The sequence below is a fragment of the Taudactylus pleione genome, unplaced genomic scaffold (assembly GCF_031769625.1).
Source record: "Taudactylus pleione unplaced genomic scaffold, aTauple2 ptg001137l, whole genome shotgun sequence".
Taxonomy (NCBI): Eukaryota; Metazoa; Chordata; class Amphibia; order Anura; family Myobatrachidae; genus Taudactylus; species Taudactylus pleione.
The window spans coordinates 7,532,026-7,549,225 of NW_028285538.1; the positions used below are offsets into that span (position 1 = coordinate 7,532,026).

The 17,200-nt window shown below is 39.9% G+C and overlaps 1 protein-coding gene across 1 annotated transcript in view; it reads left to right on the forward strand.

The window, feature by feature from the left end:
* KCNJ3 (potassium inwardly rectifying channel subfamily J member 3) overlaps positions 1-15,721 on the forward strand; it is a 250,129-nt gene extending 234,408 nt beyond the window's left edge. Inside the window, exon 3 of the mRNA XM_088462014.1 lies at positions 14,277-15,721. Coding sequence (XP_088318140.1) covers positions 14,277-14,860 — 584 coding nt within the window. The 3' untranslated portion in view covers positions 14,861-15,721. The remainder of the gene's footprint in view (positions 1-14,276) is intronic.
* Positions 15,722-17,200: the final 1,479 nt, after the last annotated feature.

Genomic DNA, 17,200 nt, shown 5'->3' on the forward strand with positions numbered 1-17,200 from the left:
CTGGTCAGTATACCGACAGTGGCATCCCGACAGTCACAATCCCGACACACTTAGGTAATTAAGGTAAGACTAACCCTTACCCCTACCCCTCCCTTCCTGGTTCCTAACCTTAACCTTCCCCCTTAGTGCCTAACCCTAACCTCCCCCTTGCCGGTGCCTAACCCTAACCCTCCCTTATTAGTGCCTACCCCCAATCCCTCGTGTTAGTGCCTAACGCAGTGGTTCCCACACTGTGCGCCGTGGAAACCTGGGGTGCTTCAGGATACTTGCAGGGGTGCCTCAGTTTGGTGGTCCAGCACCAAGTCAAGTTATTTATGGTCAATGTAATGTAAATATATGGATAAACACAAGCACAAACCTTTCCACCGCCACATAACAGCCTAAGGATGATAGGTAAGCACAATTTACTTCACTTTACTACTTTACTACATTTCTGAATTTCTCAAATTTTTTTCCCAATGCTGATACTCTAAAGCACCGTGGTTCAATAAAGTTTGGGAACCACTAGGCTAAAGTCTACCTCGCCGGTGCCTAACCTAATGCTTCCAGTTTAGTGCCTAACCCTAACCACCTGTCCTCAGGGCCATCTCCAGCATGAGCCACGCCCTATGCAGCAAGGTACCCGGATGCCCTAAACATATCATAGACCATGCCCCCTAAATGACGTTATTTGGGGGCGATCCATATGGAACGCCTCCCATTTCAGTAGCTGGGCTGCCCCCAGCTTTCTCCCTGCACTGCATCCATTTTGCTTCCCAGGGGCCAGCACCGCTGCACAGGTGCCCAACATCCCGACTGCCCACGGGACACTTTGTCCCGTGGGTAGAACAGAGTGGCAGTGCCCGAAAAGCGGGACTGTCCCGCTGAAATCAGGAATGGCTGGGAGGGGCGTGTCATCTATGGGGTGACGCCCCTGTTCGACCGAACTGGTTGAACATGCCTCGAGCCGGACCTGCCTGTCCTAGTTCCTAACCCTAACTTCCCCCTGCCCTGTGCCTAAGCCTAACCTTCCCCCTAACCCCTGATACTCACCTTCCAGATGCCGATGGTCGGGATTCTGGTGCCGGAATCCCAATGCTCTATCTATATATCTACCTCAGTGTTCATTCTAGCACCCTGCACCCGTCACAACCCGTGCAGTTCCTCTTTCCTGCCTGGAGTGTCGCTCTCTGCTCTGGTGCTTCTAGCACACTCTGGTCTGTATCTCAGCAGTTTGTTGCATCAACTGTGTGTGTTACCGGCGGGCTATGGCACCATGATCCCCCCTCCCCCTTAATCCATCTCTGTCCTATTACTCCTGCCTATTCTAGTCACAGCTACTGTAAGTGGCAAGCATAAAGTTACTGGAACTACAGAATGTCAAAAACACTGTACATTTAAAGTCACACTTTGAAATTAGAATATTGTCTGGGATAATTATTTGGACATAGAATCTGGAACTGAATAAAATTGACCATATTTTCTTTAAGACTTTTTAATGTAACATTCAAAACATAACATTTTCAGTTGCTGGTAAATATCACTACTTGTTTGAGAATACTAAAAATACTGGGCTTTAACTTTGTGGTAATGTATAATGAAGAATCCTACATTTATTTATTTTCTTTGCTTTATGTATAAAATTCAGGGGTCTATTTAAGAAGCATTACTTGTTCCTATTTAATAAAGGGTTAACGACTGAGAAATCATATATTTCTCCAACACTATCCTAGTTAAAGCAGTTTAAGAGGTATAAGTGGATGGCGACTGTCAGCAATTTATTAAGCGTTGAAAAGCTCAGCCGTTCACCAATAGTTGACTACATCTCAGGATGGTGTTCCCTATATCTAGCAATGTGGCCATTTGAAGCTGGGTCAAATAAATATGTGCATGCGCATAACCTCATTTTACTATAGACTTATAATATTTATAATATATGGGGGAGATATACCAAGGCTTGGAGAGAGATAAAGTAGAGACAGGTAAAGTCCCAACAAATCAGCTAACTGTAATTTTTCAAACACAGCCTGTAAACTAAAGGCCCCTACACAATACACTATATTGCTAACGATTTGACCAATTCCGACACGCATCGGAATGAAAAATCGTTGATATCGTGCAGCGTGAGGTCGTCAGCCGCATCGCCTGATCATTTGTACATGCAGGAAGATCAGGCAATGCGGTTGACGATCCCATGCAGAGCTATGCAGCGGTTGGGAACCGGATCGCCCAGTGTGTACGCACCGCCCGATATGATGGCCCGTCGGCGATGGGGTCTTGGGTCGGATTGCTGGGTACACAGTCGTTTAGTGTGTACCCAGAATAACATTTAGGAGCTAATTGGTTGGTACTTTATCTCTTTCCAAGGCTTAGTACATCTCCCCCATAGACCCCTTATGCTTCAAGAAGAGGTTTAAATACGGTTTCAATTGTGTTTTAATCCATAACTCCAAGCAGGGGCATAGCTAGACCTACCTTTTCAGAAGGCTTATTATCCATTATGTATCTCAGTGTAAAACCCCAAGTGTCTGTTTCAGTTTTCAACAAACAAGTTATTTAGATGTTAATTCTAATAGTTACACATATTTTTGTAAGCCAGAACTAGGCTAACAATGAAACAATGGAAGAGAACTGTCCATCTTAAATAAACTGAATCTATGGCAGCCTTGTGGTTCTTTTTCTATTATACAGTGTTCCAGACATTGCGTTTTAAAACCATATCAATTGCACAAAGAATGAATGAGTTTAACACATATGAAGTGAATATATTGTCCCTTGTGCTTTTCTGGCTCTTAAACAATTTTTTTCCCGATCATTCGTGTCTGAGGTTACTATGGTATTGAGATTGCTATGGTAACCGCAGACTCCGTCGTGCTTTGGGCAGCTATCAATTCCGACCTTACGGACACTTAATATTTCAGCTGCTCCTGTTTCTTGCCCTTAACGGTATATTTAAAAGAAAAAATATATTTTAAAAGGCAAGGGAATACTTTAAACGAGATTGAAAATATAAAATATATAAAAAGTATTTCAGCTTGTTACTTTTTTTTATCATCACTCATATAATCTACATTGGACCGCAGAAATGCTGATTTTGTTATTTACAAACCAAAAGTAGAAATCTGCAGTGCAAATGCTCCTTTGTAACATAAAATACCTACTTTTGAGCAATTGCACACAATATATTGGACAGGATGTATATGGGGTTCCCAAAGCTTGATGTTCCCAATAGGGCGAGATGGACTAATCGGGAGCACTCCTTACCAAGGTGTAAGTACAGTAACATTACACTGGACAAACCATGTTAACTGGGTGGGATTGGTATGAAATACTGCCGGTTCGATTCCCGGCAGCGCCTGGCTGACAGATGAGCAGAGCCCGGCAGCGGAAGCCCGACAGCGCTGGAAATCCCGATCGTCTCTAAGGTAAGTATATACTAACCTAACCCCCTAACCCTCCTTATGGGTGCCTAACCCTAACCTCCCCCCCAAGTGCCTAACCCTAATCCCCCCTCTAAGTGCCTAACCCCCCCTTCCCCGCTGCCTAAACCTAAGTACCCCGGGGGGGTGCCTAACCCTAAGTCCCCCCGGGGGGTGCCTTACCCTAACACTCCCTCCCCCTAGCCTAACCCTAACCCTCACGGGGGGGTGCCTAACCCTAAGTCCCCCCGAGTGCCCTAAACCTAACCCTTCCCCCCCGCGGCTGTCCGCTCGCGGTGCCCAACATCCCTTCGATCGGGATGCCGGGCGCCGTTCTCCCGGCGTCGGGTAAATATGAGGCGTCTACATCTAGACGCACGGCATTTCACCCTCGCTGGGATATGACAGTCGGGAAGCCGGCTGCCGGTTTCCCGATTGTATACCAACTGGGTATAGTTTATGGTAGGTAATACTAAGAATAAGGGGGTAGGGGGTTAATTTTAATGGGTTAATTAGAATGAAGGTTCTTTTACGAGACTGAGGGATGTAATTAGGGGTTTAAAGTACATAAATGTAATTATTTTATGATGTTGGGGCTAATTAATACAGGCCATTATGAAAGTAAATTATGTAAAGAGTTTATTTATATTAATGGGGTTGTTACTACAAAGCTAAAGTAGTTAATGATTTTGAGGAAGGGTTAATTATTGATGAGGGAATGATATTGTAAGTTGATCAAATCTGTATTGTATGGCAGTCACAGTCTTTTGTTTTGTCAGTCACTAATGTTCTCTGCATTATATGGCAGTCACTGATGCTCTCTGCATTATGTGGAAGTCACTGATGCTCTCTGCACTATATGGCGGTCACTGATGCTCTCTGCACTATATGCCGGTCACTGATGCTCCCTGCACTATATGGCGGTCACTGATGCTCTCTGCTTTATACGGCGGTAACTGATGCTCTCTGCATTATATGGCGGTCACTGATGTTCTGTTATATGGCAGTCACTGTGATGTTCTTTGCATTATATGTGTATCATATAGGTAAATGGTGACTACTATCAATACTATATACTGTGGCGGCGGGGAGATCTTAGCTGAGTCTTTGCCTTAGGTGAGAAAAAGCCTAGCTACACCCAGGACATCCCTCTTTTACCACATTTTATATTCTTAAATCTGTAGTAAATATTTTCTTTCATCTTATGTTATATCAAAAAGTTTTACGAGTACATTGGAAGGCAACTCTTATAGTATGCTGAAAATCTGCTCCTAGGAGTGCCACAACATAAAATGGGCCTGTCTGCAAATATCCAGTTTTCTCACAGTCCAGCCAACTGGACAGGTCCCTTTCATTCATTTACATTGTTTCTTCTCTAAGTTCTAAATGGTTTCCCCCAAATTGGTCACTCATAAGAGTACCTGGAGAAGGCTGCATCTGCAGAGGGCATGTTACAGTACATGTATACGTACATAAACTTTATTCTATGTATTGTGCACTTGCACACCCCTGAAACTGCCTCTCCAGACAAAGAAGCCAAAAGTGAAAGTTATGTATAATGTTATATGAAGCCTTATGTATTTAGTAAATAAAAGTCATAACTTAGTTTTGTCATCTATTTGCCAAACAAAGACACAATCTTTTGACGGCACTGTATTTGCCTGCATGCTTGTGCTCTGCATAATCCAAAGTAATTTTGCCATAAGATTTGGAGGTAATGATACTGGTAGAGATGAAAGATTATAGAGCGCTTGGTGTATCCAGGCGCTCACTTAGGGGAGTTTCAGGTTGCCCAGTAATTGGGTGGTCACTTGATTGATAGGTACTGTAGTACCCATGACAATAAGCATCATGTACCATAGGTGGATGCATGGGTTAAAAAATGATTGGTGGGTTGAGGGTGAGGGTTAATTATTGAATGGTGGATAGGAGATAATTTATTTTTAAGGCTATTTATTTGATTCTGGGGGTTATTTCATAAGCTGCATACACACACAACGATTTTGTTACCAACAATTTTATGAACGATTTTCTGTCAGATTATCTGTCAGATTTTTTAAAGTGTAATGAACGATTTTTTGAACTACAAACAAGTTTTGTAACTTCCCTTAATGAAAATCGTTCAATTGGTCAGTCAGAATGAACTAAAAACTACAAACGGGAACGCGCATGAACGATAATCGTTCATCGTTATAACTCAGAAACTGAACGATTTTTTAAACGATTGCACGATAACGACGTAGTTATAGTTAAATCATTCAAAAAATCGTTACGTGTGTATGCACCTTTAGTCCTATCAGTTTGGAGAGGTGATGGGACTATGAATTTAATGGTGTGCTGGTTTGCAGATATTCATATATTCTTTGAATTAGTTTGGGGAGCTATTTATTAAATGTTAATAATAATTATATGAATGTTAGGGTTGAGGAGGACTTTCTATTCAATGTGAAAAGTAATTATATTTAATATCTTGCCTCTTTGGCGGAATAAAGGTTTATGTATTAAATATGAAAGCTATTCATTTATTGTCAGGGCTGTTTAAGTGGAAAATAGGTTACTTAGTAAGTGTAAATACTTTTTATTTAATGACGGGGCTGCTTGCAGGACACCTAATTATGAAGTATGGGTACTATTCATTAAATGGAGGGCTGGTCGGGGGTCTAGGGATGCCAAGAATGTTCACCCATTGATAGGTTTTCCATATTTCTTGTACCTACCCTTTTTCAAAGCAGGGCTTCAGCATTTCAGGATCCAGACAAACAAGTAATGAACTGAAGACACCAGCAACAGTGTTGGATTCACGGGAGGTGGGGGAGATCACGGAGATCAGCAGCCTCGCAGACACTCCCCAACCCAAAACATAGACATAGCTGCATGTGCTGAGTTGAGAAGGGAGGCCGCTGAGCAGTAGCAGTCTGCTCTCTCCCTACCTGATGTACCACTGCACTGCTATATAGCAAACAGTGGCAGTAGGCAGGAGAGAAGTATTATGAGGGGGAAGGGGGGTAGCACCCTGGATCCACTCCTGAGTAGCAGCAGCAGTTAATGAAAGGTGCCAGAAGAAGTGGGATAGAGCATTACAGTCAGCCACCTGTCCTGCTTCTGGTGAGACAGTCCCAATTATGGGTGACTGTCTTGCCCAGTTAGGACTTTGGCCCGATTGCAGGCGCAAATGTGAAGTATGTACTGCTCCACATTGCCCGGCTCATGAAAGGGGAGCTCAAGCAGCTCTGATTACTGATTGCTCAGACCATATATTTAAAGTGGTTGGGTTGGGAAGGAGATGAAGAACAGATTAGTACTGGCTAAAACAAAAGCCACTTCCCTTGGAAGATAGACGTGCCCACACTGGACAAAAAAACCTTCCCCACCTCCCCTCCCCTCTAGAACTCCTGAATGAAGAGGGTCAAAGAAAATCCCCAATATATTGTGAGATAAAGCTACAATATGACTATAGAAAATCTGATACGTTCTGTTTAATTGAGAACATAATTTTGTGGACTACTCTGGTCTAAATTGCAGTTTTAAATGTCTTTTTAAGCCAGCAGTTGGGATATAGAAAAATCTAAATCTGATGAATTGTAACATGTAGCAGATAACAAGTCTATAATAGTTACAGGGAACTGTAGGGAATATGTAAATCTTCAGTAAACAGTATGCTTGATTAAGGTCTGAGTCCTAAATAAACCATGTGCTTCCAAATTTCATTGGTAAACAGCTGTGCTTGTCCAGAATAATAAGTCTCAGTGTAGATGAAAAATAATAATAGTTATTTTTTTCTCTGAGGAAACTTTCTTAGAAAACCGACATTCAATTCCATCCACTGATTGGAATATATTGGTGGCAATTATAGATCTCAGCAAGAGATGTCAACTGTCTGGGAACAAACAAAGTGCCAAATGGTTAAACATTGTGTATCTGATATTACCAGAACTAGCGTAAACAGCACAGTATGAAATGTATCAAAGGAACAAAACGTATTCTTTGTTTTTCCTTCCATGAAAGGACTTGTTATTTCTTGTACTGTACCTAGGCCGCCGTTAAAGCCGCCAGTGTAACGCATACGTAATTGTAGACTGATATGTATACCCCAGTGAGAAGGTAAAGCCAGAAGGTAGACAATTACTACAGGTTGTAGACACAGAGACCTTTTTAAACAGATAATTGGAATGTTGTCTCCCAACTCTCTTGCAGTGTTGGAAAAGCATATGGTCTGGTGAAAGCGTCTCAGCAATTAATTAGTACCTGAGGAAATATACTTTTAAGACGTGAAAATCAATTATCCTTGGTTTAATAATTGCCCAGAGGTTTATCTCAGTAGGATAAGTTTGGCAGGACAGAATATTCCAAGAAGCAACATATTACGTTTGATTGTTATGCAGGGAAATAACAAACGCAGCAAACTGATGACGTTAACTCCTAATGCTGTTACAGGATACAGTGAATTTACTAAATTTGTAAATGAGTCACTTCATTCACTCTGTCTGATATTTCTGTTCGGATCTCAGAATGAGGCAAAACATCATCTTTCACATAGATCTTGGCACAGAAATCCGAACTTGGTGGGAAGCTCCGAGCCAAAACCGAACCGCTTATCTAAGTTTTAAAGGGAGATAGTAATTTGCAGTAGGAGAGTTAAGAACATACTTGCCTACTCTCATGTAAGTTGCTGGAGGCTCCCGCATTTTCCGGGAGCCCCCGCACCCCTGGTAGAGTCTCCGGATCTTCCGCATGCTAGTGAAGTGGGCAGAATGGGGAGATAATTGCCGGCATCACGGCATAATTACCGTGAAATGTGGCACCTTATAAAGGGGGAGCGGGACTAAATGATGCAAGAACACATCATTTTCCCCTCGCCCAATCCTTGTGCTCCCAGGATTCGCGGCAGTTTACAGTGACAGGGGCGGGGCCTAATGACATAGGTACCTGGACCCGCCCCTCAAAGTGGCCACGTGTGTTGCTCTCCAGGCATCATTCGGGGAACGGATAATAAAAGTCAGAAAGTATGGTCAAGAACAGTGTAATGTTTAAAAGGAATTTAACTTGCTATTTAAAGGGGGGGGGGAGCTATGTGAGATTGCTGGGGAAAAATAGCTGGTAAAATCAATATAAATATATTATAGAAAATAATGAAAAAGTAGTATAGCAACTTTAAGTAGTCATTCACTCCTATCTGCTTTTTTCTTCACGTTACATATGTTAATAAACGCCTGAAAAATCCAGAAAAATAGGACAAACAAGTAATGCAATTCCCACCATTGCATTATAAAAATGTAAAGCTGTGATTTCGTTTTTTTGAGCCGTAACATGATCTATTTCTCATGCGTTAATGGGTGCGTGATCAGTATAAAATAGATTGTATTGGTGAAAGTGGATACATGAAAAATTTAAAAAGTGCTAAAATCACTTAATTAAATCTTGTGTTACTTTCAATGAATTTTTACGCATTTTACCAGTGCATTTGCATGAACAAACCCTGGAAATATGGATTATATTAAGCACAAGTAAATATAATGGCAAAAAAACTTAATCTAGCTTGTCCCATACTTCAGAACATAGATAGAACCTGTCTAGTGTAGGATATTAGAATTTTGTAATATAGAAATTCCGTTTCTATTTGTATATGCTTCATCTTGTACTTACATTATGTCTCAACATTTTGGGTCCAGGAATCATAAAGTGGCATGGTCACATCACAGTGGTGGCATGCCTGGGATCCGGGCAATATCCCGGCACATGGAATATCGGTGCCGGAATCACGACACTTGTCAGAATCCCGGCGCCAACATCCCGGCCACTGGCATCCTGAAGGTAAGTAGCGGGGTAAGGGGGAGGGTTAGAGGTTAGAGTTAGGCACTAGGGGGAGAGTTAGGCTTAGGCACTCGGGGGGGAGGGTTAGGTTTAGGGTGCGGGCAGGGGGAGGTTAAGTTAAGACACTAGGGAGGAAGGTTAGCTTTAGGCACTGGGAATGGAGGGTTAGGGGTAGGAGAAGGATTAGAACCTAACCCTGCCTGTGTCGGGATTTTGACCACAGGCATCCCGTACCCGCGTAGCCAAGTTGTGATGGGGAGGGCAAACCTAAAACTCATGCAGCCACCCTTCAAGACCCATTCATCATTAGGGAAGAGTAGTGGTAAATGGGAGATAAGTCCCAACTTTTCCACGGATGGACAGAAATGGTGGGACAGGACACTAAATAGTTTCACCTGAATTGGAACTATTGGGAGAATTTCCACTTAAACTGAATTTTTAGAGTCTGTCAAACTGGAGTACTAAAGTACAGTGGCTTCACTAGGGGGGTGTAGACCGCAACGGGTGTCACCCTCCAAGGGGATGACGCCAAAATGATGGCTCCTCCTCACTGACCTAGAGCCAGGCACTGCACTGTGATGTTATTGTGTAGCATCCGGCTCCTAGTCCCTGAGGAGCCTGCAGTGCAGGGAGAGTCTCTGGGGCAGCCCCGCATCTCGGTTGCGCCCATAGTGATAAAACCGAGGTGTACATACTCCTTCCAGGCCTCATTTAAAACAACATTTCAGCATCTCGCAGCTGAAACAAGATACTGTAGTTTTGGTGTAAATTTATGTAAATTGTTCTATGACAAATTTGATTGCTATGCGTAAACCTAAGATGTACAAATGGTCTCAATTTTACCACTTAGAAATGTAATAACAAATACATTTATTAATTTACACAAAACAAGAACAAAAGACTTTCGTGCTGTGTACCTGTTATAACTATTCATTTGTAGTTTGGAATAAGTTAAATATTTATGTAGAGCTCCAGTTATTTACATAATCAAACTCATAAAAATATATAAAGCTACTTAAAGTTTATGCAAATAAGACTGTTAATAGTTCTTAGGCTTATGTGATGAGTGTTATCTTTTGAAACATCTTCATTGTGATAAAAGATGAACATTGAAGTGTTGCACCAAACTCCTGAGATATCACTTACAATCACTAAAATCTTTTAAAACATGGTGTAGGGAACCGTATACTATAGTAGTATATCTTGCCTCCTCAGACATGCAATCTCATTCATCTGGAACTGGAAGCAACACAAAATCTATGCAGTGGAGAAAAAAAAACCTCTACTTTTTATTAGCTCAATAATTAAAAAATAGCCTCTTGTTAGGTCTCTAAGGGGTCCATTCATCAACACTTAATTTCTACAAAATCAGGTGAAAATTAAGTATTGGGGCTAATCATTATAAAGGTAATGCAGGAGACATCACTGATACCTTTCAGCCCCGATCTGGCCCGGTGTCCCCATACACTAGTAAGGGGACCTAAATTCATCAAGCTCCAAAAATACAATAGTGTTTTCGGAGGGATTCTTTCGGATCATGCACTAGCACTGCTGAGTCAGACCCGGCAGCCTTAACTTTCTCTGCTATGGAAGTAACAGTGACGGGGATCACGGAGACAGCTATCTCCACATCAGAGCAATGTTGAATTGCTCCGTTATTTTGTATCCACTGCTGCTACTCGCAGTGAGTTTGGATACTTGGATCCCTAAGAGTGAAAAACAAACAAAAAAAAATAATATTGACTATATTAATCATTGTATTCCCCATTGGACAGAAAAATGTTTTGGAAACCATTACTTTTGAGTTACTTACTTTTTAGTTACTTTACTGTCTTATATTTTTCTGAAAAAAAATGCACATAGTGATCTATCTTGCAGATACAACCTCTATCCTATCACATAGGTTAGATACTGTAGAGCATACATTACTACCCTCCTGGAATGGCCGTGAGGCTCCCAAAAATCAGGTCATGCTCCCAGCTGCCCTGAAGAGTGGGCAGGTATCCCGGAGTCAGCCGCTGCCTGCCCGTAGCCCCCACTTAGGTGATTAAAGATGGCAATCCGGGCAGCTGATGACACGATTCGTTCTGAATGTTGTCATTGTGGCCCCTTCATAATGCCGGTAATCACAGCATTGTGTAGTGGGGGCGGGGCAACATTGATGCAATTGCATCATCACGACCACAGGCCCTCCCACATAGCAGCAATACGACCCCTGCTGAGATGACCTGGCTGCCCCCTCCCAGAGAGGGCAGCCAGTAATTTGGCAGGTATGCTGATCAGTGGTTCTCATACTCGGTCCTCAAGATCCCAAACAGTTCAGTTCATTACTCACTGACACATTTTAAAAGATCCACAGGTGGAGCTAATTATTTTTCTTGTGTATCTGTGAGGAGATCTGGAAAACATGCACTGTTTTGGGCCCTGAGGACCGATTTTGAGAACCTGTGCTGTAGATACAAATGCTCACTTTTTGTCAAACTTATCCTAACCCCAGGACTCCCCAGTCCGGCCTATCTGCCTCCCTGTAGAACGTTGCCTGGCTATTCTTGTTAGTTGAAGCGACTGGCGCAAAGAGCTATAGTCTCCAGACCTGACAAAGTTAGTATATGGCACAATGCTATCAGAACGACTAACTGAATAACAAAGCTCTTCAGAAAAATTAACCAGTTGATACACTTGTTAGAGAATGAGGTTATACCATAAAGCATCTTGCTTACTCTACTGGAACATCAGGAGGGCTGTCTGATTTTGGGGTGTTCCCAAGGACTCCTGGTAGAGAATGTCGCCATCCCATATCCCACCCAATTCCTAAATGGGTAGGATGGGGAAGGAGTGATGACATGCAAATTACATCAGATTTGCGCTAATACATAGAGGGCGGGGGAGATGATGAAGTTGGCCTCACACTGGCCACCTGCATTTCCCCTCCAGAAACCCTTGGAGATAGTAAGAAAAAAGCAGGTAAGTAAGCTATAAGATCAGTTACTATACTGCATGAATAAATATGCAGCGAATATGTCATTTGAACTTGATTTTGTACAAATTTCCACAATAGTATGCAATGTACAATGACAGTACAGTACATGTAAAGATAGCTGTTACTGGGTGGAGCTAGGTGGTTCAGGGTATTCCTTACTTAGTGCTGACTAGTCACTTGAAAGGGGTTGGGTACGGGTTCCCGGTGCTGATAATGTCACCGGTCAGAATCCCGGCAGCGTAATGCCAACGATAGAAATCCAGACGAATGCAGGTAAGTATTCTAACCCTACCCCGAGCCCACCTTTCCCACAGCCTAACCCTAGCCATCCCCTCCTGCAGCCTAACCCTAACCATCACCTCCCGCAGCCTAACCCTAACCCTCTCCCAAGTGCCTTACCCCTAAACCTAACCCTAATACTCAGTCTGGATTGCAGCTGCCGGGATTCTGGAGCCGGGATTCTGACTGCTATTACGATTCCAGTGGACCCAGGCTTCTGACTGCTGTCGGGAATCTGGCGCTGGGATTCTGACTGCCAGCATTATGTGCACCGGGATGCCGACTACGTCCCTTTAAAAGCACCAAGTTACGCAGTAGTTTTGCAGGACATAAGATTTAAGACATAAATATATTAAAAAACAAAAATAAAGGTCACATTAAATGGATTGTCCAATATAGCCAATAGGATGACCTTTGAAGGGATGTTTTTACTCTATTTCACAATACACTTTTCTAGCTGGGCCCACTACCCCACAGAAAGTCTTGCAGTGTGCTTCTACAGGGGAAGGTCCACAAACCAGAAGGAGTGTGGTAAAGATGGTGTAATGGTTAGCATTACTACCTTACAGCGCTGAGGTTGTGAGTTTGATTAGCTCTAACTGTGTGGAGTTTGTATATTCTCTTGAGTGGGTATCCTCCAGGTTCTCTGGTTTCCTCCCACAATCCAAAAACATACTGGTAGGTTAATTGGCTCCCAACAAAACGTAATTCTAGTGTGTGTGTGTACATTTGTTAGAGAACATAGATTGTAAGCTCCACTGGGGCAGGGACTGATATGAATGGCCAAATATTCTCTCTAAAGAGCTGCGGATTACATGAGTGTGCTATACTGGTAATAAATAACACTGCCACATAATTTGTGATTTATAAATTACCCCTTACATGTATAAATAGGCTACTTGGATATATTGTACAAAGAATGCTGTTTTAACCTACAGTTTTTATCAGTTGTACTTGTGAAATATTAATGAACTTCTGTTGATTTGGAGCAGATAACATTCACAATCTATAAAATTAGATTTATTGCTGAATTGTTTTGCTGTAGCTATTAATTTTTTTTTTTACTTATTAACCCCCCCGCCCCGCCCATTAGTTCCAAATTTGTACAGTGTAGGAAGTTAGCAAGTGGTAATTGATTTGAACACATTTGTGATTCTTTTTTAACTGTGTGCTAGCTAAACAATTATAAATTTTTTTATGTTATGGTACTCAAATATATACTGTATATATTTTTCATTACTTAATACAAACATGGTTTATTTTGGCAGTATTTTTGGGATTTCATAAACTAAAGTCAACAAAAATACTAAAAACATGTTTTCATGATCCTGCTCTATGATTATTTTGACATAATTAGTGTGCATCATTATAACATTAAAATATACAAAACATAGGTTCCTCAAATTCTCTTGTTAATCATCATAGGATCCATAATGTTTAGTTTAACTGAGTTCAGAAAAAATTATATTTATTCTTTTTTTAAAACTTTTAGTTATTTAGTTGTTACTGTGTTTTTTTCTTGGTGTGTCAAACAGTGGGATACAGTAGATCTTAAAAAACATTCATATATATATATATATATATATATATATATTTTTAGCAATTTCTGGAAAACTCTTTGGAGCACTGGAATGTCACTAAGTCTGGCTCCTCGTGACATTTATAGCTGCTGGGAAAACAGTAATGCCTAACTGCGCCTTAAATAAAAAGATTGTCTATAATGGTTAAGAGACTGCTGTAATATGTAATATGAAGTTAATACTTAATAATTTTTTTTAACCTGCTAAAAAATGTTCTCCTGTTTCTAGGGATGACCTGTCAAGCACGGACATCGTACACCGAAGATGAAGTTCTATGGGGTCACCGATTTTATCCTGTGATATCTCTAGAAGAAGGATTCTTTAAAGTAGACTATTCCCAGTTCCATGCAACATTTGAAGTTAACACTGCACCTTATAGTGTTAAAGAACAAGAAGAAATGCTACTTATATCTTCGCCATTAATAGCACCAGCAGTAAGTAACAGCAAAGAAAAAAATAGTTCTGTAGACACTCTGGATAGTCTCGATGACATTAGCACAAAAATGCCTCCAAAACTCCAGAAAATAACCGGCAGGGAAGACCTGCCAAGGAAATTACTCAGAATGAGCTCCACCACTTCTGAAAAAGCTTACAGCATGGGTGACTTGCCGATGAAACTACAACGAATAAGTTCAGTTCCGGGTAATTCAGAAGAGAAACTGGTAATAAGAACAACAAAGATGATTTCGGATCCGATGAGCCAGTCAGTAGCAGATTTACCACCAAAGCTTCAAAGATTGTCTGGTGGCGGAAGGATGGATGGAAACCTGCCACCCAAATTGCGAAAAATGAATTCAGACCGATTTACATAACACAAACTTTTAGGCAATATTCAAAAAGTGGGTTAGAAAAAAATACAGTGACAAAAAATATATATATAGGGAACAGTACAAATGCAGTTCCTGTACAAACACTGAAGACTGTATTTCCTTTGTAGGAAAGCCATACTGGGCTGCAGTTTTAATGCTGATGGTAGTCAGGACTGTACTGTATATATATAGTGCTTTGATAAGAGACCTAACATGTTTTTATGGTCTTTCTAGAACTAAAGTAATACTAATTGGCATGTAGTATCACAACAAGCATGCAAATAGTGTGCATATTTTGCATATAGTTTTATGGCATGATTCTTTCTTTATATTGTATAATCAAAAAAAAATGAAAGGGGCATTATTCTTCCCCATATTTTTTAAAATTACTGCTTCTGTAATAAGAATGGTTAACTATAAGGGCAAAATTTTATTGAAGATTATTTATTACTTGGATTTAAATTGTAAATATCTATCCATGTAAGTAAGTTCCGAGCATGTATTAGGTCTTAAAACAGGAATTCTAAAAACACTTACTTTATTTTTGCAGTCACAAGACACCCTACACTGGTGCATTTTTATTTATAAACTCCAGAAAGCGCAGAGACCATCTTTCTTTTTTATCTACAAAATACTTGCTAGAGCTGCTTCCTCCTTTGTATTTGCATACAATGCCACATGAAAGAGATCAAAAGCTAAATAAAAAAATGGTGAGACAGAGAAAATATTAATAAAAACAAAATTCCAGTTCCATAAAAAACCATGCTTCTACATTAAAATAATAATTTATACATATATATATATATATATATATATATATATATATAAATCTCCACAGTTTTGTTGGCACTCCCAAATACAAGCAAATTGCCCAGGTGCTCTGTCCGTCCAGTAGTACATACAAATAGAGCAGAAACGGCACACGGAGATGTTTTAAATGAATAAACAGGTGTATTAAAAGTAGCAACGTTTCAGTGTGTAACCCCCTTTGTCAAGCCAAGTCTTTTTTATGGTGTTGGTTTTACAAAGGGGATTACACCCCGAAACGTTGCTATTTTTAATACACCTGCATCCATTAATTTAAATGGTCTCCGTGTGCCATTCCCCATCTATTATATATATATATATATATATATATATATATATATATAAAATGTAAACTTGAGAAGGAATGGCACACAGAGACATTTTAAATGAATATATAATACCAATTGATAAAGGGCTGTATACCAACACATAATATCTTTGAATAATAATTTAATTTTTAAGATATTATTTTAGTATGTGTGTAATATGGGTGCAATTATTTTGTGCTTGCCAAAGTTTTCACATAACAGATACTTTAGTTTATAAAGAAAAATGGCAGGTAGGTGATAAAGGTTATAATTTAATTTACATTAAATGTGAAGTTTCCCTATTAATTCGAATTTCTGTTTTAATGGTGTTTCCATTTCTCCTGGACTAAGTTTAATACTTTTAATTCTTGTTCAGTTGTTCAGATTCCATGAAGCAAAATGACTTTCCCTGCATAAAAGAAAAAACGAAATACATCTTTAGAATATTTATATATCAATACTTGTTACTAAAAATATAATCTCTTATAATATAAATTTTGCATATCTGTCTGTTTTAATGCGTTATATGATGTTTCAGTACATATTTAACACACTTTTTTGATAATTTTATTTAAATGTTATTTATCTATTACAGTGTTTAATTATATAGATGTAGTATGTTATATATTTCAACTGATAAAATGTGCCCTTAAAATTCTGGGCTATAAAAGCCATAAAAAGTTTTTTTTTTTTTTAAATAATTTAAACATAATAATTATTGTTTTTAATTTAAAAACAAAATAATATCTCACAATGTGATCTTGGGTAATTTTATTTAATTAAAGTCTTCTACTAAGATATATATTTGACATACTCCACAACAGGCTGCTACTGGCAAAGAATAAGAATACTGAAATTATTGCTAACCATAAGTATATATTATATTTATTCAGACATGGCTATATTATGCAGTGTTGTACACTAAGGGGCTTTTTTAAAAATAATTTTAATATTGAACTTCAACACTAAAAATTATTTCTTAGTACCATTGACTTGCATCTACTTGAGGAAATGGGGGAGGAAGTGGGGATGCAGTCCGGATGTCTGCAGTATATATAGTATTGACAGTGACTTTACAGACACAATAAAGCTTGCATCGGGAACTCGACATGTTTAAAATGCTACTTACCACATTTTAACTGTGTTCAAATTATAACTTAACTATGATGCTTTCGGACCATGTTTAAAGTTATAATGCCTGGTTGGATAAAATGCTGCAAGTAGCATT